We start from the raw sequence: 22,854 nt of genomic DNA on the forward strand, positions 1-22,854 counted from the left end.
ATAAGAGAGACAATTCTAATGAATGGAAAGGCCCAGGGAAGATCATAGGCATAGATGGCAAAACAATTATTTTGCAACATGGTAATCAAACTGTTAGGGTACATTCATCAAGGATAATGGGTACAGATTACAAATTTTCAAATTTAGACAGAGCAGACAGACATGACGAGGAACCAGAGTCATCTGGTTACAGAACTATGAGGACCAATTAACTGATATAGACAGGGTTTCTGTGGAGGAACACAACACTCCTGATGAATTAGAACAGGCCATTTTTCCGAAAGGGCAACTGCCAAAAGTTGGTACAAAAGTGACATACTTGCCTGAAGGGTCTAGTCAATGGAAAGATGCAACTGTTATTAGTAGAGCAGGGAAGGCCACTGGAAAGTATAAACATTGGTTGAATGTACAGCATTCAGGGGAAGGAGTCAAGACAATGGATTGGGAAAATGAAGTTCAAAAATGGAGTTCAGATAGTACATCGGATAGTGAATAGGTCCGCAGGAAAAGGCCGAGAACTATTGAAAGGACATCCCACAGCAGAAGGGAAAGATCAAGCAGTAGCAGTATAGAACAAGATACCAGGCAGGAGAGGGGATGTAGTTTATCAAGATCTCGGAACATGAGTAAGATTACGAATACTAATAGGAGTAGAAGCCCACATGCATGTGAGATTTTGGCGGCTTCAAATAAATTAGATGAAAAAGTTATCAAAGAAGCTAAACAGCAAGAATTGCATAGTTGGAGTGAATTTGGGGTATACACGGAAGTACCGGATAGGGGACAAAGAGCTCTATCCCACAGATGGATTTGCACGGAAAAGGTTCTTCCGGATGGAACCTATAAGGCAAAGGCCAGGCTCGTGGCAAGGGGATTTGAAGAAAACTTAGAAGATCAGGATTTAAGGGTAGATTCACCTACTGCAGGAAAGGTTATTTTAAAGATCTTCTTCGCTCTATTAGCCACAAAGGCATGGAATGCAAATCTATAGATATAAAAGCTGCCTTTTTACAGGGGCATCAGCTCCAGAGAGACATTTTTCTCCGTCTTCCTAAAGAAGCAGCTAACACAGAAGGGGTACTCTGGAAGTTGAACAAATGTGTATATGGATTAAATGATGCATCTAGAGTTTGGCATTTTTCGGTAAGGTCAGTTTTGTTAAAGTTAGGCTGTTGCCAGTTGAAAGCAGATCCTGCAATGTTTTATTGGCACTATAAAGGAAATCTTTCTGGCATTTTTATGATGCATGTCGATGATTTTTTGTGGCGTGGGACTAGTGATTTTGAAGCTATTGTAATCTCTGGTTTGAGGAAAGAATTCAGGGTTGGAAGTTAGGCTTCCGGTGCATTTAAATATATTGGATTGGAAATTGGACAGACTAAGTTAGGGGCAACTTTACGTCAGCAATCTTATTTGGAAAGCATCAGCCTAATATCAATTAGTCGTGGCCGAGTTTCACAAAAAGACGCAATGGTTTCAAAGATAGAAAAAGAGCAACTGCGAAGTTTAATTGGGCAACTGAACTGGTTAGGTAGACAGACTAGACCGGACGCGAGTTTTGATGTCTTAGAGTTGAGTACAAAAGTGAATGATCCCAAAGTGGAATACATAATCAGAGCAAATAAAGCGTTGGCCAAACTGAAAATGCAGGAGTGTGTTTTGAAGTTCCCGGTTTTAGGTGACCGTAGGCACTTGAAACTCACATGCGTCCTACGCAAATTTATGTGATGGGGTTTCAAGCGCAGGAGGTTTTATAATTTTCCTTTTGGGGAACAATGGTAAATGTTGCCCGCTTGTGTGGGAAACAAAGAAAATAAGGAGAGTGGTAAAAAGCACTTTGGCTGCTGAGATGTTAAGCCTTGTAGAGGCGGTGGATATGGCCTTTTATATAAGTATGATATTGACGGAAATTTGGGGATTAGGGGATTTGGGTAATATACCTATTGACTGTCACATTGACAATAAATCCCTGTGGGAAAATGTGCACTCTACAAAAAGTGTCAATGAAAAGAGGTTACGGATAGACATCGTAAGTTTGAAGCAGATGTTGGACAGAGGGGAAATAACAAAAATTAAATGGGTCGACAGGAGCAATCAACTGTCAGACTGTTTTACGAAAAGAGGGGCGAGTTCACAGAAACTTTTGGGTATTGTTAATGAAGGGCGCTTGTTTCTGTGACTGTTTTTTTTTTTTCTATCTTGTCCAAACAAAAAAAAAAAAAGGGGGGGGGAAATCATGTGTGTGTTTTTGAGTTTCTTTAAATTTTGTTTTCACCTAATTATTATTTTTTCTCCAAGGAAGGGGAGACTGTTAAGTAATGGGTTAAGAGACATTGCAATTAGTTGTCTCATTTATGTTAAGTGTCCATTAATTGACACTGATATGTAAAGGGACTTCAGGTGGCCTCTGTCAGGTGATGTAGAGTTAGAGTTTTGTGCAAAAACTGTTGGAATGAAATAAATGTGTGTTTGTGAAAAAGGAGCAGAACTTTAGACTCTTCATATCACAGCAACTAAAACGTCTAACATTGTGTGGGTTATAATCATAAAAATAATAATAATCTTCATTATTGTCACAAGTAGGCTTACATTAACACTGCAATGAAGTTACTGTGAAAATTCCCTAGTCGCCACATCCCGGCGCCTGTTCGGGTACACTGAGGGAGAATTCAGAATGTCCAATTCATCTTACAGGCACGTCTTTCGGGACTTTTGTAAGAAAACCGGAGGACCCGGAGGAAACCCACGTAGACACGGGAAGAACGTGTAGACTCCGCACAGACAGTGACCCAAGCGGGAATCGAACCCGGGAGCCTGCCGCTGGGAAGCAACAGTGCTAACAGTCCCCTTACCTTAAAAAGGATATTATTGCCACAGAGGGAATGCAACGAAGGTTCACCAGACTTGTTCTGGGGATGGCGGGACTGTTTTATGGTGGTGATCTCATTGAATCCTACAAAATACTTAAAGGAATTGACAGAGTAGATGCAGGTAAGATGTTTCCCTTGGTTGGGGAGTCTAGAGCCAGGGGGCACAATTTCAAAATAAGGCGGATGCCATTTTGGACCGAGATGAGGAGAGATTTCTTGACAGAGGTTTGTGAATCTTTCAAATTCTCTAGCCCGAACAGGCGCCGGAATGTGGCGACTAGGGACTTTTCATAGTAACTTCTTTGCAGTGTTAATGTAAACCTATTTGTGACAATAAAGATTATTATTAATGGAAGCTCAGCCATTGTGTATGTTTAAAGCAGGGATTGATAGATTTCTGATTAAAAATAGCGTAAAGGGGAGGCGGTGGTGTAGTGGTATTGTCACTGGCCTAGTAAACCAGAAAGTCAGAGTAATGCTCTGCGGACCCAGGTTCAAATCCTTCCACTGCAGAGTGAAATTTGAATTCAACAAAAAATCTGGAATTAAAATAAGTCTAATGATGACCATGAAACCAACCATTGTCAATTGTCATAAAAAAAGTCTAGTTCATTAATGTCCTTTAGGGAAGGAAATCTTCTTCCTTACCTGGTCTGGCCTACACGTGACTCCAGACCCACAGCAATGTGGTTGACTCTTAACTGCCACCTCAAGGGCAATTAGGATTGGGGCAATAAATGCTGGCACAGCCTGTGATGCTCACTTCTCATGAACAAATAGAAAAATAAAAAGGTAGTGGGTGTAAATAGCATTGAAGTGTCCTATCAGCCATGATCGTATCGAATGGCTTGACCGGCTGAATGGTCTACTCCTGTCCTATGTTCTTGTATATTTCAAAATCACCATCTGCATGGCTGTCAATTGAAACAATGCCACCATGTGAAAACTTAATTACTTAAGGAGGTTGAGGGGCGACCTGATAGAGGTCTACAAAATTATGAGGGGCATAGACAGAGTGGATAGTCAGAGGCTTTTCCCCGGGGTAGAGGGGTCAATTACTAGCGGGCATAGGTTTAAGGTGAGAGGGGCAAGGTTTAGAGTAGATGTACGAGGCAAGTTTTTTACGCAGAGGGTAGTGGGTGCCTGGAACTCGCTACCGGAGGTGGTGGTGGAAGCAGGGACGATAGTGACATTTAAGGGGCATCTTGACAAATACATGAATAGGATGGGAATAGAGGGATACGGACCCAGGAAGTGTAGAAGATTGTAGTTTAGTCGGGCAGCATGGTCTGCACGGGCTTGGAGGGCCGAAGGGCCTGTTCCTGTGCTGTACATTTCTTTGTTCTTTTGTTCACCCATTTAATATGTAACCTAGGGCAGCATGGTGGTGCAGTGGTTAGCATTGCTGCCTCATTGCGCAGATGTCCCAGGTTCGATCCTGGCTCTGGGTCACTGTCCATGTGGAGTTTGCACATTCTTCCCGTGTTTGCATAGGTTTCGCCCCCACAACCCAAAAGATGTGCAGGGTAGATGGATTGGCCACGCTAATTTCCTCCCGGAAAAAATTAATTGGGTACTCTAAATTAAAAAATATATGTATGTAACCTAACTGCAAGAATAAGCTGCTTTTGAAATAAAATTTGAATAAAGTGATTTGCCGAAATGGGCAACATCAAACTTCCATTATTCTACAAGTAACAATTTTCATTTAATTATTTAAAAAACAGTTCCTTACCTCCTTCTCAGGCTTGTGAAAGTGTTTGACAATCCCATTAATAGCTTCACCAACAGATTCTTGTATCTGGCCAGTATTTAGCTCTGCAACAGTAAAATAATCCCTTCAGAATATGTTTTGCACATTCTGTTAAATTTTCAAATGTGATCCGATGAGTGTAGTGCGTTAAGAGGATTAACTATGAAAGGGAGACAAATGTAATGAATGGAAAGACACCAAAGTAGTGCAGGTTTGCAGCCCTATAAACATGATCATTTAAATAATTTGTTTCTCAGAAATTAACCAGTTTCATTTTCTCTTTACAAACAATAATGTTGTCAAGTTAAGAGAGACTTGGTCTCTGCAATACTACATGTATGAGATTGACCAGCAACCGAGAAGTAGTTTATCGTAATTCTGTGATTCAACCTTACATTAGATACACTACAATTAACTGTATCTACCATCTTCAACATTCACTCCCTCTACCACCAACGCACAATGGCAGCAGTGTGTACCATCTACAAGATTCACTATAGCAACTCACCAATGCTACTTCCTCAGCACCTTCCAAACCCATGACCTCAACCACCTAGAAGGATAAGGACAGCAAATACATGCGAATACCACCACTGCAAGTTCCCTTCCAAACTGCACACCATCCTGACTTGGAACTATATCGGTGTTCCTTCACTGTCGGTGGGCCAAAATACTGGAACTCCTTTCCTAACAGCACTGTGGGTATACCTACACCACATGGACTGCAGCACTTCAAGGAGGCGGCTTGTCACCACCTTTTTTGAAAAATAATCTTTATTGTCACAAGTAGGCTTACATTAACACTGCAATGAAGCTACTGTGAAAAGCTCCTAGTCGCCACATTCTGGCATCTGTTAGGGTACACAGAGGGAGAATTCAGAATGTCCAATTCACCTAACAGCATTTCTTTCAGGACTTGTGGGAGGAAACCAGAGCACCCGGCGGAAACCCACGCAGACACAGGGAGAACGTGCAAACTCCACACAGACAGTGACCCAAGTTGGGAATCAAACCTGGGACCCTAGAGCTGTGAAGCAACAGTGCTATCCACTGTGCTCAGGAGCAATTAAGGATGGGCAATAACAATTCTGGCTTTGCCAATGACACCCACACCCAGTGAAAGAATAAAAGTAAATAAATTATAGAATACCCAAGTCCACTCCATTATACTGCACTGCAGGTTTCACAGCACTCATGGCAGTATGCAGATTTTGCACTACGATGGAAAACATTTTTTTAAATCTCCAAACTTCCAATAGTACTAATAAATAGTAATTTGTTGCTAAAACAGAAACAAAGTTGAGGAATAAAAAATATTCTTTTTATTGTGTTTGAATTCCCTATCCTACCTATTAGAAATCTCATCTTTACTTACTTTGTCTGCTGGTAGGAGTTATATTGACAAATCTCCTGATCATACTTGGAGATTGCTGCATTGGGGGTGTTCGACAGTGGCGTTCATCAGTTTCTTGAATGGATGATGCAAGTTCTCCAACCAGGATCCTTTCCAGGCTTCCATCATCCACCCCTTTCCCGAGCCACCTACCGCAGGGGAACCTGGCAACAGAATAAACACAATTGGCTCCATTATTTTAGTTATTTTAAAAATAAATTTAGAGTACGAAATTATTTTTTTTCCAATTAAGGGGCAATTTCACGTGGCCAATTCACCTAGCCTGCTCATCTTTTTGGTTGTGGGGGTGAGGCCCACGCAGACATAGGAAGAATGTGGAAACTCCACACGGACAGTGACCCGGGGCCGGGATTGAACCCGGGTCTTTGGGGGGGTGAGGCAGCAGTGCTAACCACGATGCCATCGTGCTGCCCTTATTGGCTCCATTATATTCCAGAGCTGACAAATTAATATATAGCAGTTCATGATTACCTTAACTAACTGGCTGTTCTTTGTAGTTAATGCATTTTAATAGGCTATTCACTATGGGGAACCAAGTTCAATAGAGTCTTATATTACATGATGTCTACAAATACACTTCCACAAGCATCATGGAATACACTTCCAGTATGCATCATGGAATAATTACCCGGAGCTGGAACTCTGGCCTACAATGGTTTTGCCAAAATGAGTTATCAGACGACTCCCAGTTCGACTGTTTGATGAAAAACACCATTTAAAATTTAAAGTTATAATATCCCAGACAGAAATTATAGTGTGTAAGATTTTTCATGATCTTTCTTGAACTTAAAAAGGTTATGAATAATTCCTTAACAAAGGCTCTCTCTCCTCTTGCCCAACCATCAATATCTCCGTCAAGTGAATGATCCACAAAAGCCATATATGCCCAGTTCTGTACTTATTTTGAATTGAGCACAGTAATACTTTATTGTGTTACATGTATTTACACAAAATGAGTCATTTATCTTTTATTTTTAAAAAATATATATTTATTAAAGTTTTTTAACAGAACAAATGTTCCCCTTACAAACAATAACCCCCCCCCCGGTAACAAAATAACACAAAATCGCCCTGAGCAAGATATATACATGGTAAGATGATATATTTACAGAGCTTTATACACTGGCTCTCACCCGTTCGTGCCAGTTTCCCCCACCCTCCATGTTATCCCCGCTCGTCCGTCCCCTCAAGCAATCTCTCGTTCCCCCCACCCCCCCCAGGGTTGCTGCTGCTGCTGACCGACCTTCCTCTAACGCTCCGCGAGGTAGTCTAGGAACGGTTGCCACCGCCTGTAGAACCCCTGCGCAGACCCCCTTAAGGCAAACTTAATCCTTTCCAACTTTATGAACCCAGCCATGTCGTTTGTCCAGGCCTCCACGCTAGGGGGCTTCGCCTCCTTCCACATTAGCAAGATCCTTCGCCGGGGTACCAGGGACGCAAAGGCCAGAATGCCGGCCTCTTTCGCCTCCTGCACTCCTGGCTCGTCCACTACTCCAAATATTGCTAGCCCCCAGCTTGGCTTGACCCGGACTTTCACCACCTGAGATATTGCTCCCGCCACTCCTCTCCAGAACCCCTCCAGTGCCGGGCATGACCAAAACATATGGACATGGTCCGCCGGGCTCCCTGAGCACCTTCCACATCTGTCCTCCACCCCAAAGAATCTACTCAACCTCACCCCCGTCAAGTGCGCTCTGTGAACCACCTTAAATTGTATCAGGCTGAGCCTGGAACATGAGGAGGCGGAATTGACCCTACCCAGGGCATCAGACCACAAACCTTCCTCGATCTCCTCCCCAGCTCCTCCTCCCATTTACCCTTCAACTCTTCTGCTAGCACTTCCCCCTCTTCTTTCATCTCTTGGTATATTGCCGAAACCTTGCCCTCCCCGACCCATGCACCCGAGATCACCTGGTCTTGAATTTCCTGTGTCAGGAGCAGCGGGAATTCCCTGACCTGTCACCTCACAAAAGCCCTCACCTGCATATATCTGAATGCATTGCCCGGGGGTAGCTCAAACTTCTCCTCCAGTGCCCCTAGGCTCTCAAATGTCCCGTCGATGAACAGGTCCCCCATTCTTCCAATCCTCGCCCGATGCCAGCCCTGGAACCCCCCGTCCATCTTCCCCAGGACAAACCAATGGTTACCCCTGATCGGGGACCACACCGAGGCTCCCACTGCACCCCTATGCCGTCTCCATTGGCCCCAGATCCTTAACGTTGCCGCCACCACCGGGCTCGTGGTGTACTTTGATGGCGAGAGCGGCAACGGTGCCATCACCAGCGCCCCCAAGCTCGTTCCCCTGCAGGACGCCATCTCCATCCTCTTCCATGCCGCCCCCTCTCCCTCCATAACCCACTTACGGATCATTGCCACGTTTGCTACCCAGTAGTAGCTCCCCAGGTTTGGCAGCGCCAGCCCTCCTCGGTCCCTACTGCGCTCCAGGAACCCGCTCCTTGCCCTCGGGGGTTTTGTTCGCCCACACAAACCCCATAATACTCCGACCTACTCTCTTGAAAAAGCCTTTGGTGATCACGATGGGGAGGCACTGGAACACAAACAAAAACCTCGGGAGGACCACCATTTTTACCGACTGCACTCTACCCGCCAACGAGAGTGGCAACATGTCCCATCTTTTGAAGTCCACCTCCATTTGGTCCACCAACCTCGTCAGATTCAGTTTGTGTAGGGCCCCCCAGCTCCTGGCTATCTGGATCCCTAGATACCGAAAACACCCCTCCGCCCTCCTCAGCGATAGGTCCCCTATCCCTCTTTCTTGGTCCCCTGCCTGTAGTACAAAAAGCTCGCTCTTCCCTACATTGAGCTTATAGCCCGAGAACTCCCCAAACTCCCTCAAAGTCTGCATGACCTCCACCATCCCCTCCATTGGGTCCGCCACGTACAGCAGCAGGTCGTCCGCGTATAGCGACACCCGATGTTCTTCCCCCCCGCGGACCACCCCCCTCCATTTATTAGGCTCCCTCAGTGATATGGCCAAGGGTTCGATCGCCAATGCAAACAACAGGGGGGACAGAGGGCACCCCTGACTCGTTCCTCGGTACAGCCGAAAGTACTCCGACCTCCACCGGTTCGTCACCACACTTGCCACCGGGACGCTGTAAAGGAGCTTAACCCAGCTAATAAACCCTCGCCTGAACCCAAACCTACACAACACCTCCCAGAGGTACTCCCACTCAACTCGGTCAAAGGCCTTTTCCGCGTCCATGGCTGCCACTATCTCCGCCTCTCCCTCTTCCGATGGCATCATTATCACGTTTAAGAGCCGCCGCACATTCGTATTTAATTGCCTGCCCTTTACAAATCCCGTCTGGTCCTCATGTATCACCCCCGGGACACAGTCCTCAATCCTCGTGGCCAGGACTTTTGCCAATAACTTAGCGTCCACATTAAGGAGCGAAATCGGCCTGTACGATCCACATTGCAGTGGGTCCTTGTCTCGCTTCAGAATCAAGGAAATTGATGCCTCCGACATTGTCGGGGGCAGGGACCCCTCCTCTCTTGCCTCGTTAAAGGTCCTCACTAGTAGCGGGGCCAACAGGTCCGCATACTTTCTATAGAACTCCACCGGGAACCCGTCCGGCCCCGGGGCCTTCCCCGCCTGCATGCTACCCAAACCCTTACTCAGCTCCTCTACCCCGATTGGTGCCCCCAAACCAGCCACCTCTTGCTCCTCCACCCTTGGGAACCGCAGTTGGTCCAGGAATCTTCCCATCCCCTCTTCCCCCCCCCCTGGGGGCTGGGATCTGTACAGCTCTTCATAGAAGGCCTTGAATGCCTTGTTTATTTCCGTTGCACTCTGGGCCATGGCTCCCCCACCATCTTTGACTCCCCCTATTTCCCTCGCTGCCGCCCTCTTACGGAGCTGGTGTGCCAGCATCCGACTGGCCTTTTCCCCGTACTCGTAGGTCGCCCCCTGCGCCTTCCTCCACTGTGCCTCCGCCTTCCCCGTGGTCAACAGGTCAAACTCCGTCTGGAGCCGTCGCCTTTCCCCAAGTAATCTTTCCTCCGGGGCCTCTGCGTATCTCCTGTCCATTCGCAAAATCTCCCCCATTAACCTCTCCCTTTCCCTGCCCTCTGTCTTCTCCCTATGAGCCCTGATGGAGATTAGCTCTCCCCTGATCACCGCCTTCAACACCTCCCATACCACCCCCACTCGCACCTCCCCGTTGTCGTTGGCCTCCAAGTACCTTTCAATACACCCCCTTACCTTACCACACATCACCTCATCTGCCAACAGTCCCACATCCAACCGCCACAGCGGGCGTTGGTCCCTCTCCTCTCCCAGCCCCACTTCCACCCAGTGCGGGGCATGGTCCGAAACGGCTATGGACGAATACTCCGTCCCCTCCACCCTCGGGATGAGCGCCCTGCCCAGCACAAAGAAGTCTATCCGGGAGTATGCCTTGTGCACGTGGGAGAAGAAAGAAAATTCCCTGGCCTGTGGTCTTGCAAACCTCCATGGGTCCACTCCCCCCATCTGGTCCATAAACCCCCTGGCCGCCGCCGGCCTCTTTCCCGTCCTTGATCTGGAGCGGTCTAGCGCTGGGTCCAGCACTGTGTTAAAGTCCCCTCCCATTATCAGTCCTCCTACCTCCAGGTCCGGGATGCGCCCCAACATGCGCTTCATAAATCCAGCATCATCCCAGTTCGGGGCGCATACATTTACCAACACCACCCACGTCCCTTGCAACCTACCACTCACCATCACGTATCTCCCTCCATTGTCCGCTACGATAGTCTTGGCCTCAAATGACACGTTTTCCCACCAGAATTGCCACCCCTCTGTTTTTCGCGTCCAGTCCCGAGTGAAATACCTGTCCTACCCATCCCCTTCTTAACCTAACCTGGTCTGCCACCTTCAGGTGTGTCTCTTGGAGCATAGCCACGTCTACCTTCAGTCCCTTCAAGTGCGTGAACACTCGAGCCCTCTTCACCGGTCCGTTCAGGCCCCTCACGTTCCACGTTATCAGCCGGATTGGAGGGGCTCTCACCCCCCCCCCCAACGAGCCATCTCCTTTTCTGGGCCAGTCCCGTGTCCACGTCTCCCTCACCTCCGTCCCGGCCACCTCTTCTGTGTCCCATTCCCTTTCGGCCAGTGCAGCAGCAACCCTTTCTCCCCCCCCTCCACCCCCCTTCCCTCCCCCCCGCTAGATCCCGGTCTAGCTTTTTTGCTCCCCCCATATCACTCCCGTAAGTCAGCTGATGCCTGCTGACCCCGGCTTCCCCTGCCATCCCTTTGACCCCCCCCCCCCATGTGGGAATCTCCCCATCCGTAGACGTTCCTACGCTCCCCCTCCCACCTTTCTTCCCGTGCGCGGGAGAAAAACCCCGTGCTTTCCAGAGCCTGCCCCGCCCCCCTGACGCAGCTTCTGTTGCGGCCTTGTCTCCAGCCCATATAACATTCCCTGCGCGTGCTTGCCCCCCTATATACAACCGCCATCATACTTCAACCCTCAAATACCCTTAGAGTCCAACTTTTCAGTTAATATAAAGGTCCACGCCTCTTCGGGAGTTTCGAAGTAGTGGTGTTGGCCCTTGTATGTGACCCACAGTCGCGCTGGCTGCAACATTCCAAATTTCACTCCTTTCCGATGCAGTACCGCTTTGGCCCGGTTGAAACCCGCTCTCCGCTTAGCGACCTCCGTGCTCCAGTCCGGGTATATTCTAATCTCAGCATTGTCCCACTTGCTGCTCCGCTCCTTCTTGGCCCATTTCAGGACCCTCTCTCTGTCTGTAAACCGGTGAAATCTCACCACCATCGCCCTTGGCGGCTCGTTTGCTTTGGGCTTCCTCGCCAGCACCAGGTGCGCCCCTTCCAGCTCCAGCAACCCCGGGGGGGGGGGGGGGGCTCCGCGCCCATCAGCGCCCGATCATTGTGCCCGCATATGCCGCGGCGTCGGCCCCCTCCACTCCTTCTGGGAGACCCAGGATCCTCAAATTGTTTCTCCTCGACCTGTTCTCCAGGTCTTCGAGTCTTCCCGCCCACGTCTTGTGTAGCGCCTCGTGCCGCTCCACTTTCACCGCCAGGCCCAAGTGCTCATCCTCATTCTCACTCACTTTGTCCTGGATCTCCTGGATCTTCACCTCGTGGGCTTTCTGGGTTGCCCCAAGTCCTTCAATTATTGCCAGCATCAGCACCACCATCTCCTTGCGCAGCTCCTCAAAGCAGCGCTTGATGAATTCTTGCATCTCTTCTTTGTCCCCGGCCGCCGCCATTTTGTTTATTTTACCCTTCTTCTCCCGCTGCTCCAGTGCCGTTTTTTTGGCCGTTTCGCTGCGGGTCCGGTCCATACAGGTTAGTGGGGGACCTCTCTCCTCTCTTCCCCACGGGTTGGCTGTGTGAAAAGTCCCGTTGGGGCTCTTCCATCGAGCCTGAAAGTCCGTCTTCGCGGGAGCTGCCGATTCGTGCGGCTTAGCTCCGCATAGCCGCAACCGGAAGTCTCATATCTTTTATGAATACAAAAATTGGGAGCATCATCAAGTCACACTTCCCATTCCATGCAGCTTCCAGTATATATTTCTTGGATTAATTGTTGGAAAAAAAAGAAACGAAATAATTCCATTTGTATAGCATTTTCATAACCGTTGGATGTCAAAAATCTCTTTAAAGCCAACAAAGTACTTTTAAAAAAAAAAAGTATAGCCACTGATGTAATGTTGGAAATACGGCATCCTATTTGCACACAGCAATCTCAGGTAATCTGCTTTTAGTGATATTGATTGAAGGATAAATATTGACCAGGGCATCAGGGCTAGCTCCCTTGTTCTTTTTCAAAGTAGTGCCATGTGACCTTTCGAGTTTACTTGTGGGAGCCCATCCAGTTTCTCATATGAAAGACAGCAGGCTAGATAATCCGTTCTGGAGGCTAAGTGCTGCCGCCGGTTAGAATCGTGGGACCGCTGGCCAGGAGAAACCCATGCAAATTGGCCAGCACGTAGTCCATGTGCAGCCCGTCCGATTCCCGGCCCCTCTGGGATCTGATTCGCTGGGGTCAGGATTCGCGTTCAAAGTCTGACGAGCTGGAGCAGATTTTAAGTGTTCCACTCAGCACAGATTGTCATTCCAGTCAATAAAAGACCTGCTTCAAGATTCTTGGAGTCTGAGACCAACCAAATGCTGCACGCCACTGAGGAGAGGAGGGACACCCTCTTCCCCAGGGTGGGGAAGAGACCCAAGCCCGACATTCTGGACAAGGCCTGGGATGAGGTGGCAGAGGCTGTGTGTGCTGCTAGCCTCACCTAGAGCACTGGCACGCAATGCCGTAAGAAGATGAACAACTTCTTTAAAGCAGCTCGGGTGAGTAACCACCTCTCTGTGTCCCTGGCATCACTCCCGTCCCTCACTCCTCATACCTGCCTCCAATCCACTCGAGGCCAACAACACGCCACCTGTTTGCATCTCGCTTACAACCTACCCTCCACAAACCCCCAGTACGTAAATTGTCCTCTTTGGCCAGGAGCCTTGTACACACATGCCACCAGCTACAAATCCCCACATAAAACACACGTCCAAACATTTCAATACGTCCTTCCCGTGTCCCAAAGAATAAAGAAGCACATAACCGCCAGGAGCACCAGAAGACATCCCAGATACTCGGGTCCACACCCTCTATGAGGACAGGGCCCTGCAACTCCCGGGGGAGACCGAGGACACGGTAGTGGCTGCAATGGAGTTTGGCATGCACCAAACAAGTGACAGTACAAAGCAACGCAGATGTCCCTATTGCAAGTGAGTCACCCTTCTCACACAGAACAGACCTTCCCATGATCTCACCCCATGTCTTATGTCTTGCAGGATTACCATCAGACAAGGCTGGGCCATCTGGGATTGCTGCTTCCCATCCAGACCCTCAGAACACCCAGGGAAGATACCAACGTGCTGCCACTGCTTCCACCTGTACCATCAACCATCGCAGAGATTATTACCTTGGTGGGTAATGTTGACGATCAGGCTCTTGGACCACCCTCTGGTGAGCACTACATATACTTGCTGCAGCACATCAGGTGGAGGCAGGGACTCTTGAGGGAGTAGATGGTCATAGGGCTCCCCAATCCCCCAGAAATATGTTGCTGTGGTGAATGTAGGAAATTTCTATATAGATTGTACTATATATATCTGTTGCCTAGTTCAACCTACAGGCAGGTGGTATGTCTGGAAAAGGTGTAATCGAGATGTCGCAAAAGTGAGATTATCATTCATTCCAACCAGGTATTTATTTACAAAGGGGAGCCGAATGGAACTTTGTTATGATTGCTGGAGATTCCCTGGAGAGTAGCTAATTTGAGACATTGAGCCCGATCTAAAAAAAGTGAAGAGTCCCATAGCAAGCGCATTTCGCCGCCTGGTATGCGCTCGCAGCGTTGAGAAACACCCCGCTATCTCATGCCCGTCTGGTCAGATACGGGACCACAGCGGCGAACAAGTACTCGAGGCTGCACTCAACCTCGTTTTCTGCACTGAGGAACTCTGCTCGCCGGAACTCATCTGTACAGCGAGAGATTGGGATGCCATTTTAATTTTTTTAAAATATTTTTATTCACAGCTTTTTACATATATACACAAAATATCAGACAAACACATCAATCCAAACAAACAACCCCAGATATCCAAACTCCTCTGATACCAACACCCCACCACATTGCGTCTTCTCCATTTTAACCCCCTTACCCTCCCCCTTCCCTCGGCCCCCCCCCCCCCCCAATTTGCTGACCCTTCAATTAGCTGTCTCACTCTAATATGCAGATTAGCTAACATGTGATCCTGCCCACATTGGGCAGGCTTCACATCGTGCCATCTCGCGAGATGGCGTTAGATCTCGCAAGACGTAGCAAGCCAGGTAAATCCCAGGAGCGGGGTCTCCTGGCATTTACCAGCCACATTGTGTTTCAGGCGCAGCATGGCCGGTAGATAGCACCCATTGTGTTTAGGTTCAGGTAAGCTGGTCATGGGATCTGAGTGGGATAGAGATTATGTAATTAATGAAAGGATCCAGGTCTGTCTGTAGTTATGCAGTTTGATACAGGTTAGGGAGTCTGCTTGAAGTTTTCAGCTGAGCAGCAACTTTTGCAAATACGGTCAGGTTGAGCATTGGTCTGACAAACACAGAAGGATCTGCAGGCTGTTTCCTGAAAGGGACTCTCTGGGTGCGATTCTCCAGAAAGATTTCCAAGTTCATTTGTGGCGGGTTTTTCAGGGAGTTTCCCACCACTAGTCAATGACATTTAGTCATTTGTTTGGGCCCTGGAGAGTTTCTCACTAGTTTACCCACACTTATAATTTTTTTTTAGCACTGGGGAGCTGAACTCAGAGATCGGGCCGCCATTTTGAAAAGGTGCCCCAATCGCTAAGTGAGCTTATTGGTCTCCCACACCCCCCACCCATGGGCAATGTCACCCACCACACACATGGGCACTACCCCACATGTTCACTTGAATATGTCCGTGCCGGAGTATGCCAGGCTGCAGGATTGAACGCCCGCACCTGGGCAACCTCACTAATGTGGACCGGCGTAACGGCACTTGAGGGGGTCTCCCAAGTGATCGGATGTCTCCGGGTAGTCGGGCTCTGGGCAGGGTGGTACTCTGGCAGCCCTGATCCCACCGTGCACCTTCGTACTACCAGGTTGACAGTGCCAGGGTGCCCAGTGGCAGTTTCCCCATGTTAGGCCCGTGGGTGCCCTGCCCTTATGAGGTGGGGGGGGTTTGACAACCCCCAAATCAGTGCACTGGGGAGTCGGGGGGTGGGTTCCAGAGATCATGGTTGGGGGGGGGGGGGGGGTCCATAGGTCGGGAGATCGCGCCATGGTGGGGGGGGTCCAATAGATCGGGAAGATCGCAGCGAGACATTTAAAAATGGAAGTTAAACTAAGCTAAGTGCGGCCTCGGTGGGGTGTTCCTCGTCAAGGCCCTAAAAAGAAATAGAGTCCCGTTTAAGACGGAGTCCTTCTCGGCGCCTGCACCCACTAAACGCACTCAAAATGGGACTCTGCATCTTTTTCGTTAAATTGCGTCCATCCTCTCCACAGCTACCCAGCCAAGACCCTTCAGATTCTTAATAATATAATAATCTTTATTAGTGTCACAAGTAGGCTTATATTAACACTGCAATGAAGTTACTGAGAAATGCCCCTAGTTGCCACATTCCGGCGCCTGTTCAGGTCCACAGAGGGAGAATTCAGAATGTTCAATTCACCTAACAAGTACATCTTTCGGGACTTGTGGGTGGAGACCGGAGCACCCGGAGGAAACCCCTGCAGACACGGGGAGAACGTGCAGACTCCGCACAGACAGTGACCCAAGCAGGAATCGAATCTGAGACTCTGGCGCTATGAAGCAACTGTGCTAACCACAGTGCTACCGTGCCGCCCGAAAGACGATGTGCGATAGCTAAGATTCGATCCCGGGTCACCTGCTTGGAAGGCTCACCACTATACAAGTCCAACCTCTCCAACCTTTCCTCACAAGACAACCCATCCATTCCTAGTATTAGTACAGTAAACCTTCTCTGACCTGCTTCTAACGCATTTACATCTTTCCTTAAATAAGATCAATAATGTACACAATATTCCAGCTGTGGTCTCACCAATGTCTTGTATACCTGAAGCCCTGAAAATGTCTTGTATACCTGAAGCCCTGCAATCTCTGACCATTTAGATAAGATGCTTCTTTTTTATTTTTCTTACCAAAATGGACAATTACACATTTTCCTACATTATACTCCGTCTGCCAGATCTTTGCCCACTCGCTTACCCTAGCCATATATTCTTGTAGCCTCCTTACGTCCTCTTCACAACTTACTTTCCTACCTATCTTTTGTGTCATCAGCAAATTTAGCAACCATCCCTTCAATGCATTCCTCCAAGTCATTTATATGAATTGTAAAGTGTCTCAGTACTGAACCCTGTGGCACACCACTCGTTACATCTTGCCAATCTGAAAAAGACCCATTTAGTCCTACTCTCTGCTTCTTGTTGGCCAGACAATCTTCTATCCATGCTAAAGGTAAAGTCGCCATAGTTCCAGATGACCGTAGGCCGCTTTCCCCTTAGAGGGGGAGACCTGACTGGTGATTGAACTCGAGGATCATCACATCTTAGGCAAGGGAAAAGATCGAGAAGGACGGACCTTCTTGAATAACCACGGTACGGGAATTGAACCCGCGCTGCTGGTCTCGCCCTGCGTCACGAACCAGCTGTCTAGCCAAGTGAGCTAAACCGGCCCCCATGCTAATATGTTACCCACTATGCCATGAGCTTTTATTTTCTGTAATAACCTTTGATGTGCCACTTTATCAAAAGTCTTCTGGAAATTGAAGTACAGTTACATCCACTGATTCTCCTCTATCCACAGCATGTGTTACTTCCTCAAAAACAGCAATAGATTAGTCAATCATGATGTCCCTTTCACAAAACCATGTTGATTTTGTCTGATTACCTTATCTAAATGCCCTGCTATTACTACTTTAATAATAGCTTTTAATATTTTCCCGACGAGAGATGTTACAGTAACTGGCCTGTAGTTCTGCATTTTCTGTCTTTTTGAAAAATTGTGTTACATTTACTATCATAGAATCTCTACAGTGCAGAAGGAGGCTATTTGGCCCATCTAGTCTGCCCTTTAAAAGAGCACTCTACCCATGCCCACTTCCCTGTCTACCCCACCTAATCACCATAACCTGCACATCCCTGGACACTAAGGGGCAATTTACATGGCCAATCCACCTAAACCGCATATCTTTGGACTGTGGGAGGAAACTGGAGCACCCGGCGAAAACCCACGCAAATACAGGGAGAATGTGCAGACTCCACACAGACACTGACCCAAAGCCAGAATTGAACCCGGGTCCCTGGTGCTGTGAGGCAGCAATGCTAGCCACTGTGTAACCGTGCCGTCCCTATCTTTCAATACGAAATGAAATGAAATTAAAATTGCTTATTGTCACAAGTAGGCTTCAAATGAAGTTACTGTGAAAAGCCCCTAGTCGCCACACATTCCGGCTCCTGTTCGGGGAGGCTGTTACGGGAATTGAACCGTACTGCTGGCCTGCCTTGGTCTGCTTGCAAAGCCAGCGATTTAGCCCTGTGCTAAACAGCCAATGAGATCTTTCCCAAAGCAAGGGTGTTTTGGAAAATTCAAATCAATGCATCAGCTATTTCACTTTTTTGAAGACCCTCGGATGAAGTTCATCAGGACTTAGGCTCTTGTTAGCGCTTAGCTCCAACAATTTCCTCCCCACTTCTCTAGTGTCTGTAATTTTCCTGAGTTCCTCTCTCCCTTCCAGTCACTGGTTTAAAGCTAATATTGGGATGTTACCTTTATCCTCTATAGTAAGCCTAATGCGAAATGCCTCTTCAATTCATTGGCCATCTAATGTGCAGAGATACCTGAGGTACCGGAGGTTTTGGAATTCATCCCCTTCGCCTTGGAAACATTGGGCGAGTGCTGTTCAGCACTGATCCCCACAGACAGGGACCAGATGGAACGGCACTTGTGGGAGTCTCCCAAGGATTGGAGGACCCCAGCTGCATGCCGTTTGGGCAGGGTGGTGCCCTGGCACTTCTGGTGCCATCTAGGCACCCTGACAGTGCTAGCCTGGCATTCTGGCAGTGCCAGCTGGGTGCCAGCATGGCACTGCCAAGGCACCCAGGTGGCACTGTCAGGTGGCATGGGCACTGCCAGGGTGCCAGGTTGACACTGCCAAAGTGCCAAGCTGGTATTTTTTTTTGCATGCCCACGATCGGCATGGGGGGTGCCACGCATGGATGTTGGGGTGTTCCTTTGTCTAATCTTCTGACCTGCCACCTGTCTTTCCACAGTTATATGCTTTTTCTTTAAATTTGATATTATCTTTAACCTTTTCAGTTATTCACAGAGGGTGGGTCCGTCCCTTGGAGTTTTTCTCACTTGTTGGAATGTATTTATTCTGTGCATTCTGAAATATCCTCTTAAATGTTTGCTACTTCATCTTTGCCACTATTTGAAAATACACTTTAGCCAGCTCTGCTTTCATTTCCTCATAATTGTCCTTATTTAAGTTTAGGGATTAGTTCTCGGCCCGCAATTGTGCACAATTTACATTAATGACCTGAAGGAAGAAACAGAATGTAAGGGTTTCAAATTTGCCGTTGATACGAAAATAGGTGGCAGGGCATGTTGTGATGAGGGTATTGTGATTCTGCAACGGCATATAGATAGATTGGGTGACTGGGTGAAAACCTTACAAATGGAGTTCAATGTGGAGAAGTGTGAGGTCATGCACTTCGGTAGGAGGAATCACAAGGCAGATTATCTAAATGGTGAAAGACTGTAGCAAAGTGAAGTACAGAGGAATCTGGGTGTTCTATTCCATGAATCACAAAAAACTAGCAGGTGTTGTGTTTGGTCCCTTGTACTTTATGAAGTACTAACAAGTAGTTAAGAAGATAAATGGCATTTTGGCCTTTATTGCAAAGGGTTGGAGTTTAAAAATAGGGAGATTTTGTTGCAGTTGGATGTTCTTTGGTCCCTTCACCTAAAGAAATATGTAGTAACATTGGAGGCAGTCCAAAGGAGATTCATAGAATCCCTGCAGTGTAGAAGGTGGTCATTTGTCCCATCAAGCCTGCATCAACCCTCTGAAAGAGCACCCTACCTAGGCACAGTCCCCCGCAAACCCTGTAACACCTTTGGATATTAAGGGGCAATTCAACATGGCCAATCCACCTAACCTGCACATCTTCGGATAGTGGGAGGAAACTGGAGCACCTGGAGGAAACCCACACAGGCATAGGGAGAATGTGTAACCCCACACAGACAGTTACCCCTAGGCCGAAATTGAACCCGGGTCCCTGGCACTGTCAGGCAGCTGTGCTAACCACCGTGCTGCCTCTTATTCACCAGGCTAATTCCTGGGGTGAAAGGGTTGACCTTTCATCAAGAGAGACTAAATAGTCTGGGTCTGTATACCTTGGAGTTTAGCAGAGTGAAGGGTGACCTTATTCAAACATATAAGATCCTGATGGGGCTTGACAGGATAGATGGTGAAATGTTTTCACTCATGGGAGAGTCTTGAAAAAGGGTCATAGCTACAAGATAAAGAGGCAGTCATTTAAAACTGAGGTGCGTAGAAATTTCATCTCGCAGAGGGTGGTGAATCTCTGGAATTCTCTGCCCTGCGGGGTGGTGGAAGCTGGATCAATAGAAGTATTTAAAGTGGGGAGGCTTCCAGTGGTGACAGGGAGGAGAAGGTCGCACATGAGGTAGCTCCCGCCATGGTCTATTTAAGCCATGGTCTATTTAATTTTTTGGACTATTTAACCCGGTTCCCGTGGATTTTGGTTATCAAAACCAGCCCATCGTATTCAATAAGAAATTTGTCGGCTAAAATATGTTGAAATCTATGAAGAAGGTTGGTGGCAAAAAGATTCCGGGGGGGTAATCCGTCAGTGGAGTCAGAAAGCCCGTGAAGCTCAGCAGGAGAGAAGGCGGCGGACCTGGCCTTGGGTGTGACTGCTTATATCATGGTAGAAATGCTGACAAGGGTAATAGTGCAGGAGTTCTGAAAACAGTTTGTGAAGCATTTTGATGACCAGGGCAGGGTGATGATGGAAACCCTTAAGTGGTCAATTGAAATGAAAAATGAAATGAAAATCGCTTATTGTCACAAGTAGGCTTCAAATGAAGTTACTGTGAAAAGCCCCTAGTTGCCACATTCCAGCGCCTGTTCGGGGAGGCTGGTACGGGAATTGAACCATGTTGTTGGCTTGCCTTAAAAGCCAGCTCTTTAGCCCTGTGCTACTTGGCCCAATTTGGAAGAAGCTGGAAAAAACATGGGAGGCTGTGAAGGAGCATGGAGAGGTGAAGAGTATGGAGGAGGCCTTGTCGCAGTATGGTGATCGAATGACCTCATTGGAAGCCGAGATGCTGCTGGTGGAGGAGAGGAACAAGACTCTGAGAGCAAAGGTGGATGACTTGGAGAACAGGTCACGGAGACAGAACCACAAATCATAGGGATGCCGGAAGGGCTGGAGCTCCCGAAGTCGAGTGAATATTTTTCAGTTCAAAATAAATGTTTTTAAAAATCTTTTTACTTCCAGGAGTACGATATTAAAATGGCTCCAATGTGTAACACTGATTCTGTTGTCATTATTGTTGAGTAGCTGGGGCAACACGGTGGCGCAGTGGTTAGCATGGCTGTCTCACGGCACCGAGGTCCCAGGTTCGATCCCGGCTCTGGGTCACTGTCCGTGTGGGGTTTGCACATTCTCCCGTGTTTGCGTGGGTTTCGCCCCCACAACCCAAAAATGTGCACGGTAGGTGGATTGGCCATGCTAAATTGCCCCTTAATTGGAAAAAATGAATTAGGTACTCTAAATTTTTTTTTAAAAATTATTGTTGAGTAGCTGTAAACAATTTCAACCAGAATTGTTATTGTCAGTAATCAAAGGCTTGCATGAATCACTCTTAAAATTCAGCTAATTGGATCATTCAGCACGAACAAGAGCAGGAGCAGCACGGTAGCACAAGTGCCAGGTCCCAGGTTCGATTCCCCGCTGGGTCACTATCTGTGCGGAGCCTGCACGTTCTCCCCATGTCTGCATGGGTTTCCTCCGGGTGCTCCGGTTTCCTCCCACAAGCCAAAAATGTGCAGGTTAGATGGATTGGCCATGACAAATTGCCCTTCGTGACCAAAAAAGTTAGGAGGGGTTATTGGGTTATGGGGATAGGGTGGAAGTGCGGGCTTAAGTGGGTTGGTGCACATTCGATGGGCCGAATGGCCTCATTCTGCACTGTATGTTCTATGTTCATGATGTAACAATTATAAAAAACTTCAATCTAATCCAAATGTTCACAAACACATGAAACATGCCTCGTCCCTTAAACTCATCGGAGGTAAAAAAGCAAAAGCTGTAAAGAACACAATGGTTCTTGAGCTGCTGGGACTAAGAGCAAGTTAAGTTATTGCTCCAGGCTCTCTGACTTCCGGTTGCGGCGATGCTCAGCTAAGCCGCACGTTTCGGCGGCTCCAGCTCCGACGGACTTTCGGGCTCTTTTTGAGAGCCCCAACGGGAATTTTGTTTTGACAAAACCCGGTGTGGGGGTGAAGAAATAAGGAGTCCCCCCGCAGTGTGCAGGAAAAAGATTGGTGGCGGTGGCCAGATCACGAAGGATCCTCGAGGGCAGCGGCAGAGAAAAGTAGGAAGCAAGATGGTATCGGAGGGAGGCCAGGCGACATGGGGACCGGATCAGGATAAATTCCTCAGAAGGTGTGTGGAGGAGTTAAAAAAGGAGGTGCTGGCCCCGATGTTGCTGGCAATCGGTGGGCTCAAAGAAACACAAAAGGCCCAGGCGATAGAGCTCCGTGTGGTGAAGGAGAAGGTAACTGAAAACGAGGATGAGATCCTGGGCCTAGCGGTCAAAATGGAGATGCACGAGGCGCTACATAAGAAGTGCATCGAAAGAATTGAAGTCCTGGAAAATAGATCAAGGAGAAAGAACCTCCGGATCCTGGGTCTCCCCGAGGGAGTGGAGGGAGCTGACGGCGGGGCTTATGTGAGCACGATGCTACATTCGCTAATGGGAGCTGAGGCCCCCTTGGGCCCCTTGGAGGTGGAAGGGGCTCACCGGGTCCCTGCGAGGAGACCAAAGGCTGGATAACCACCAAGGGAGATGGTCGTGAAATTTCACCGCTTCAATGACAGAGAGGTTGTTTTGAGCTGGGCCAAGAAGGTACGGAGTAGCAGATGGGAGAATGCTGTGATACGAGTGTATTAGGACTGGAGCGCGGAGGTGGCGAGAAGGAGAGCGAGTTTCAATCG

The 22,854-nt window shown here is 48.1% G+C and overlaps 1 protein-coding gene across 8 annotated transcripts in view; it reads right to left on the reverse strand.

Moving 5' to 3' along the window:
• dennd5a (DENN/MADD domain containing 5A) overlaps window positions 1–22,854 on the reverse strand; it is a 496,539-nt gene that overhangs the window by 40,621 nt on the left and 433,064 nt on the right. For 4 of the 8 annotated variants that reach the window (XM_072466513.1, XM_072466511.1, XM_072466510.1 and 1 more), the window contains 2 exons: window positions 5,999–6,180; window positions 4,606–4,688 (listed from right to left, as the gene is read on the reverse strand). In XM_072466513.1, the coding sequence (XP_072322614.1) occupies window positions 4,606–4,688; window positions 5,999–6,180 (265 nt within the window). Of the gene's footprint in view, window positions 1–4,605; window positions 4,689–5,998; window positions 6,181–22,854 lie in introns of those variants that run through there. The other 4 variants (XR_011933108.1, XR_011933106.1, XR_011933109.1 and 1 more) reach the window with 1 other exon arrangement.

This window comes from Scyliorhinus torazame, chromosome 10, assembly GCF_047496885.1.
Source record: "Scyliorhinus torazame isolate Kashiwa2021f chromosome 10, sScyTor2.1, whole genome shotgun sequence".
NCBI lineage: Eukaryota > Metazoa > Chordata > Chondrichthyes > Carcharhiniformes > Scyliorhinidae > Scyliorhinus > Scyliorhinus torazame.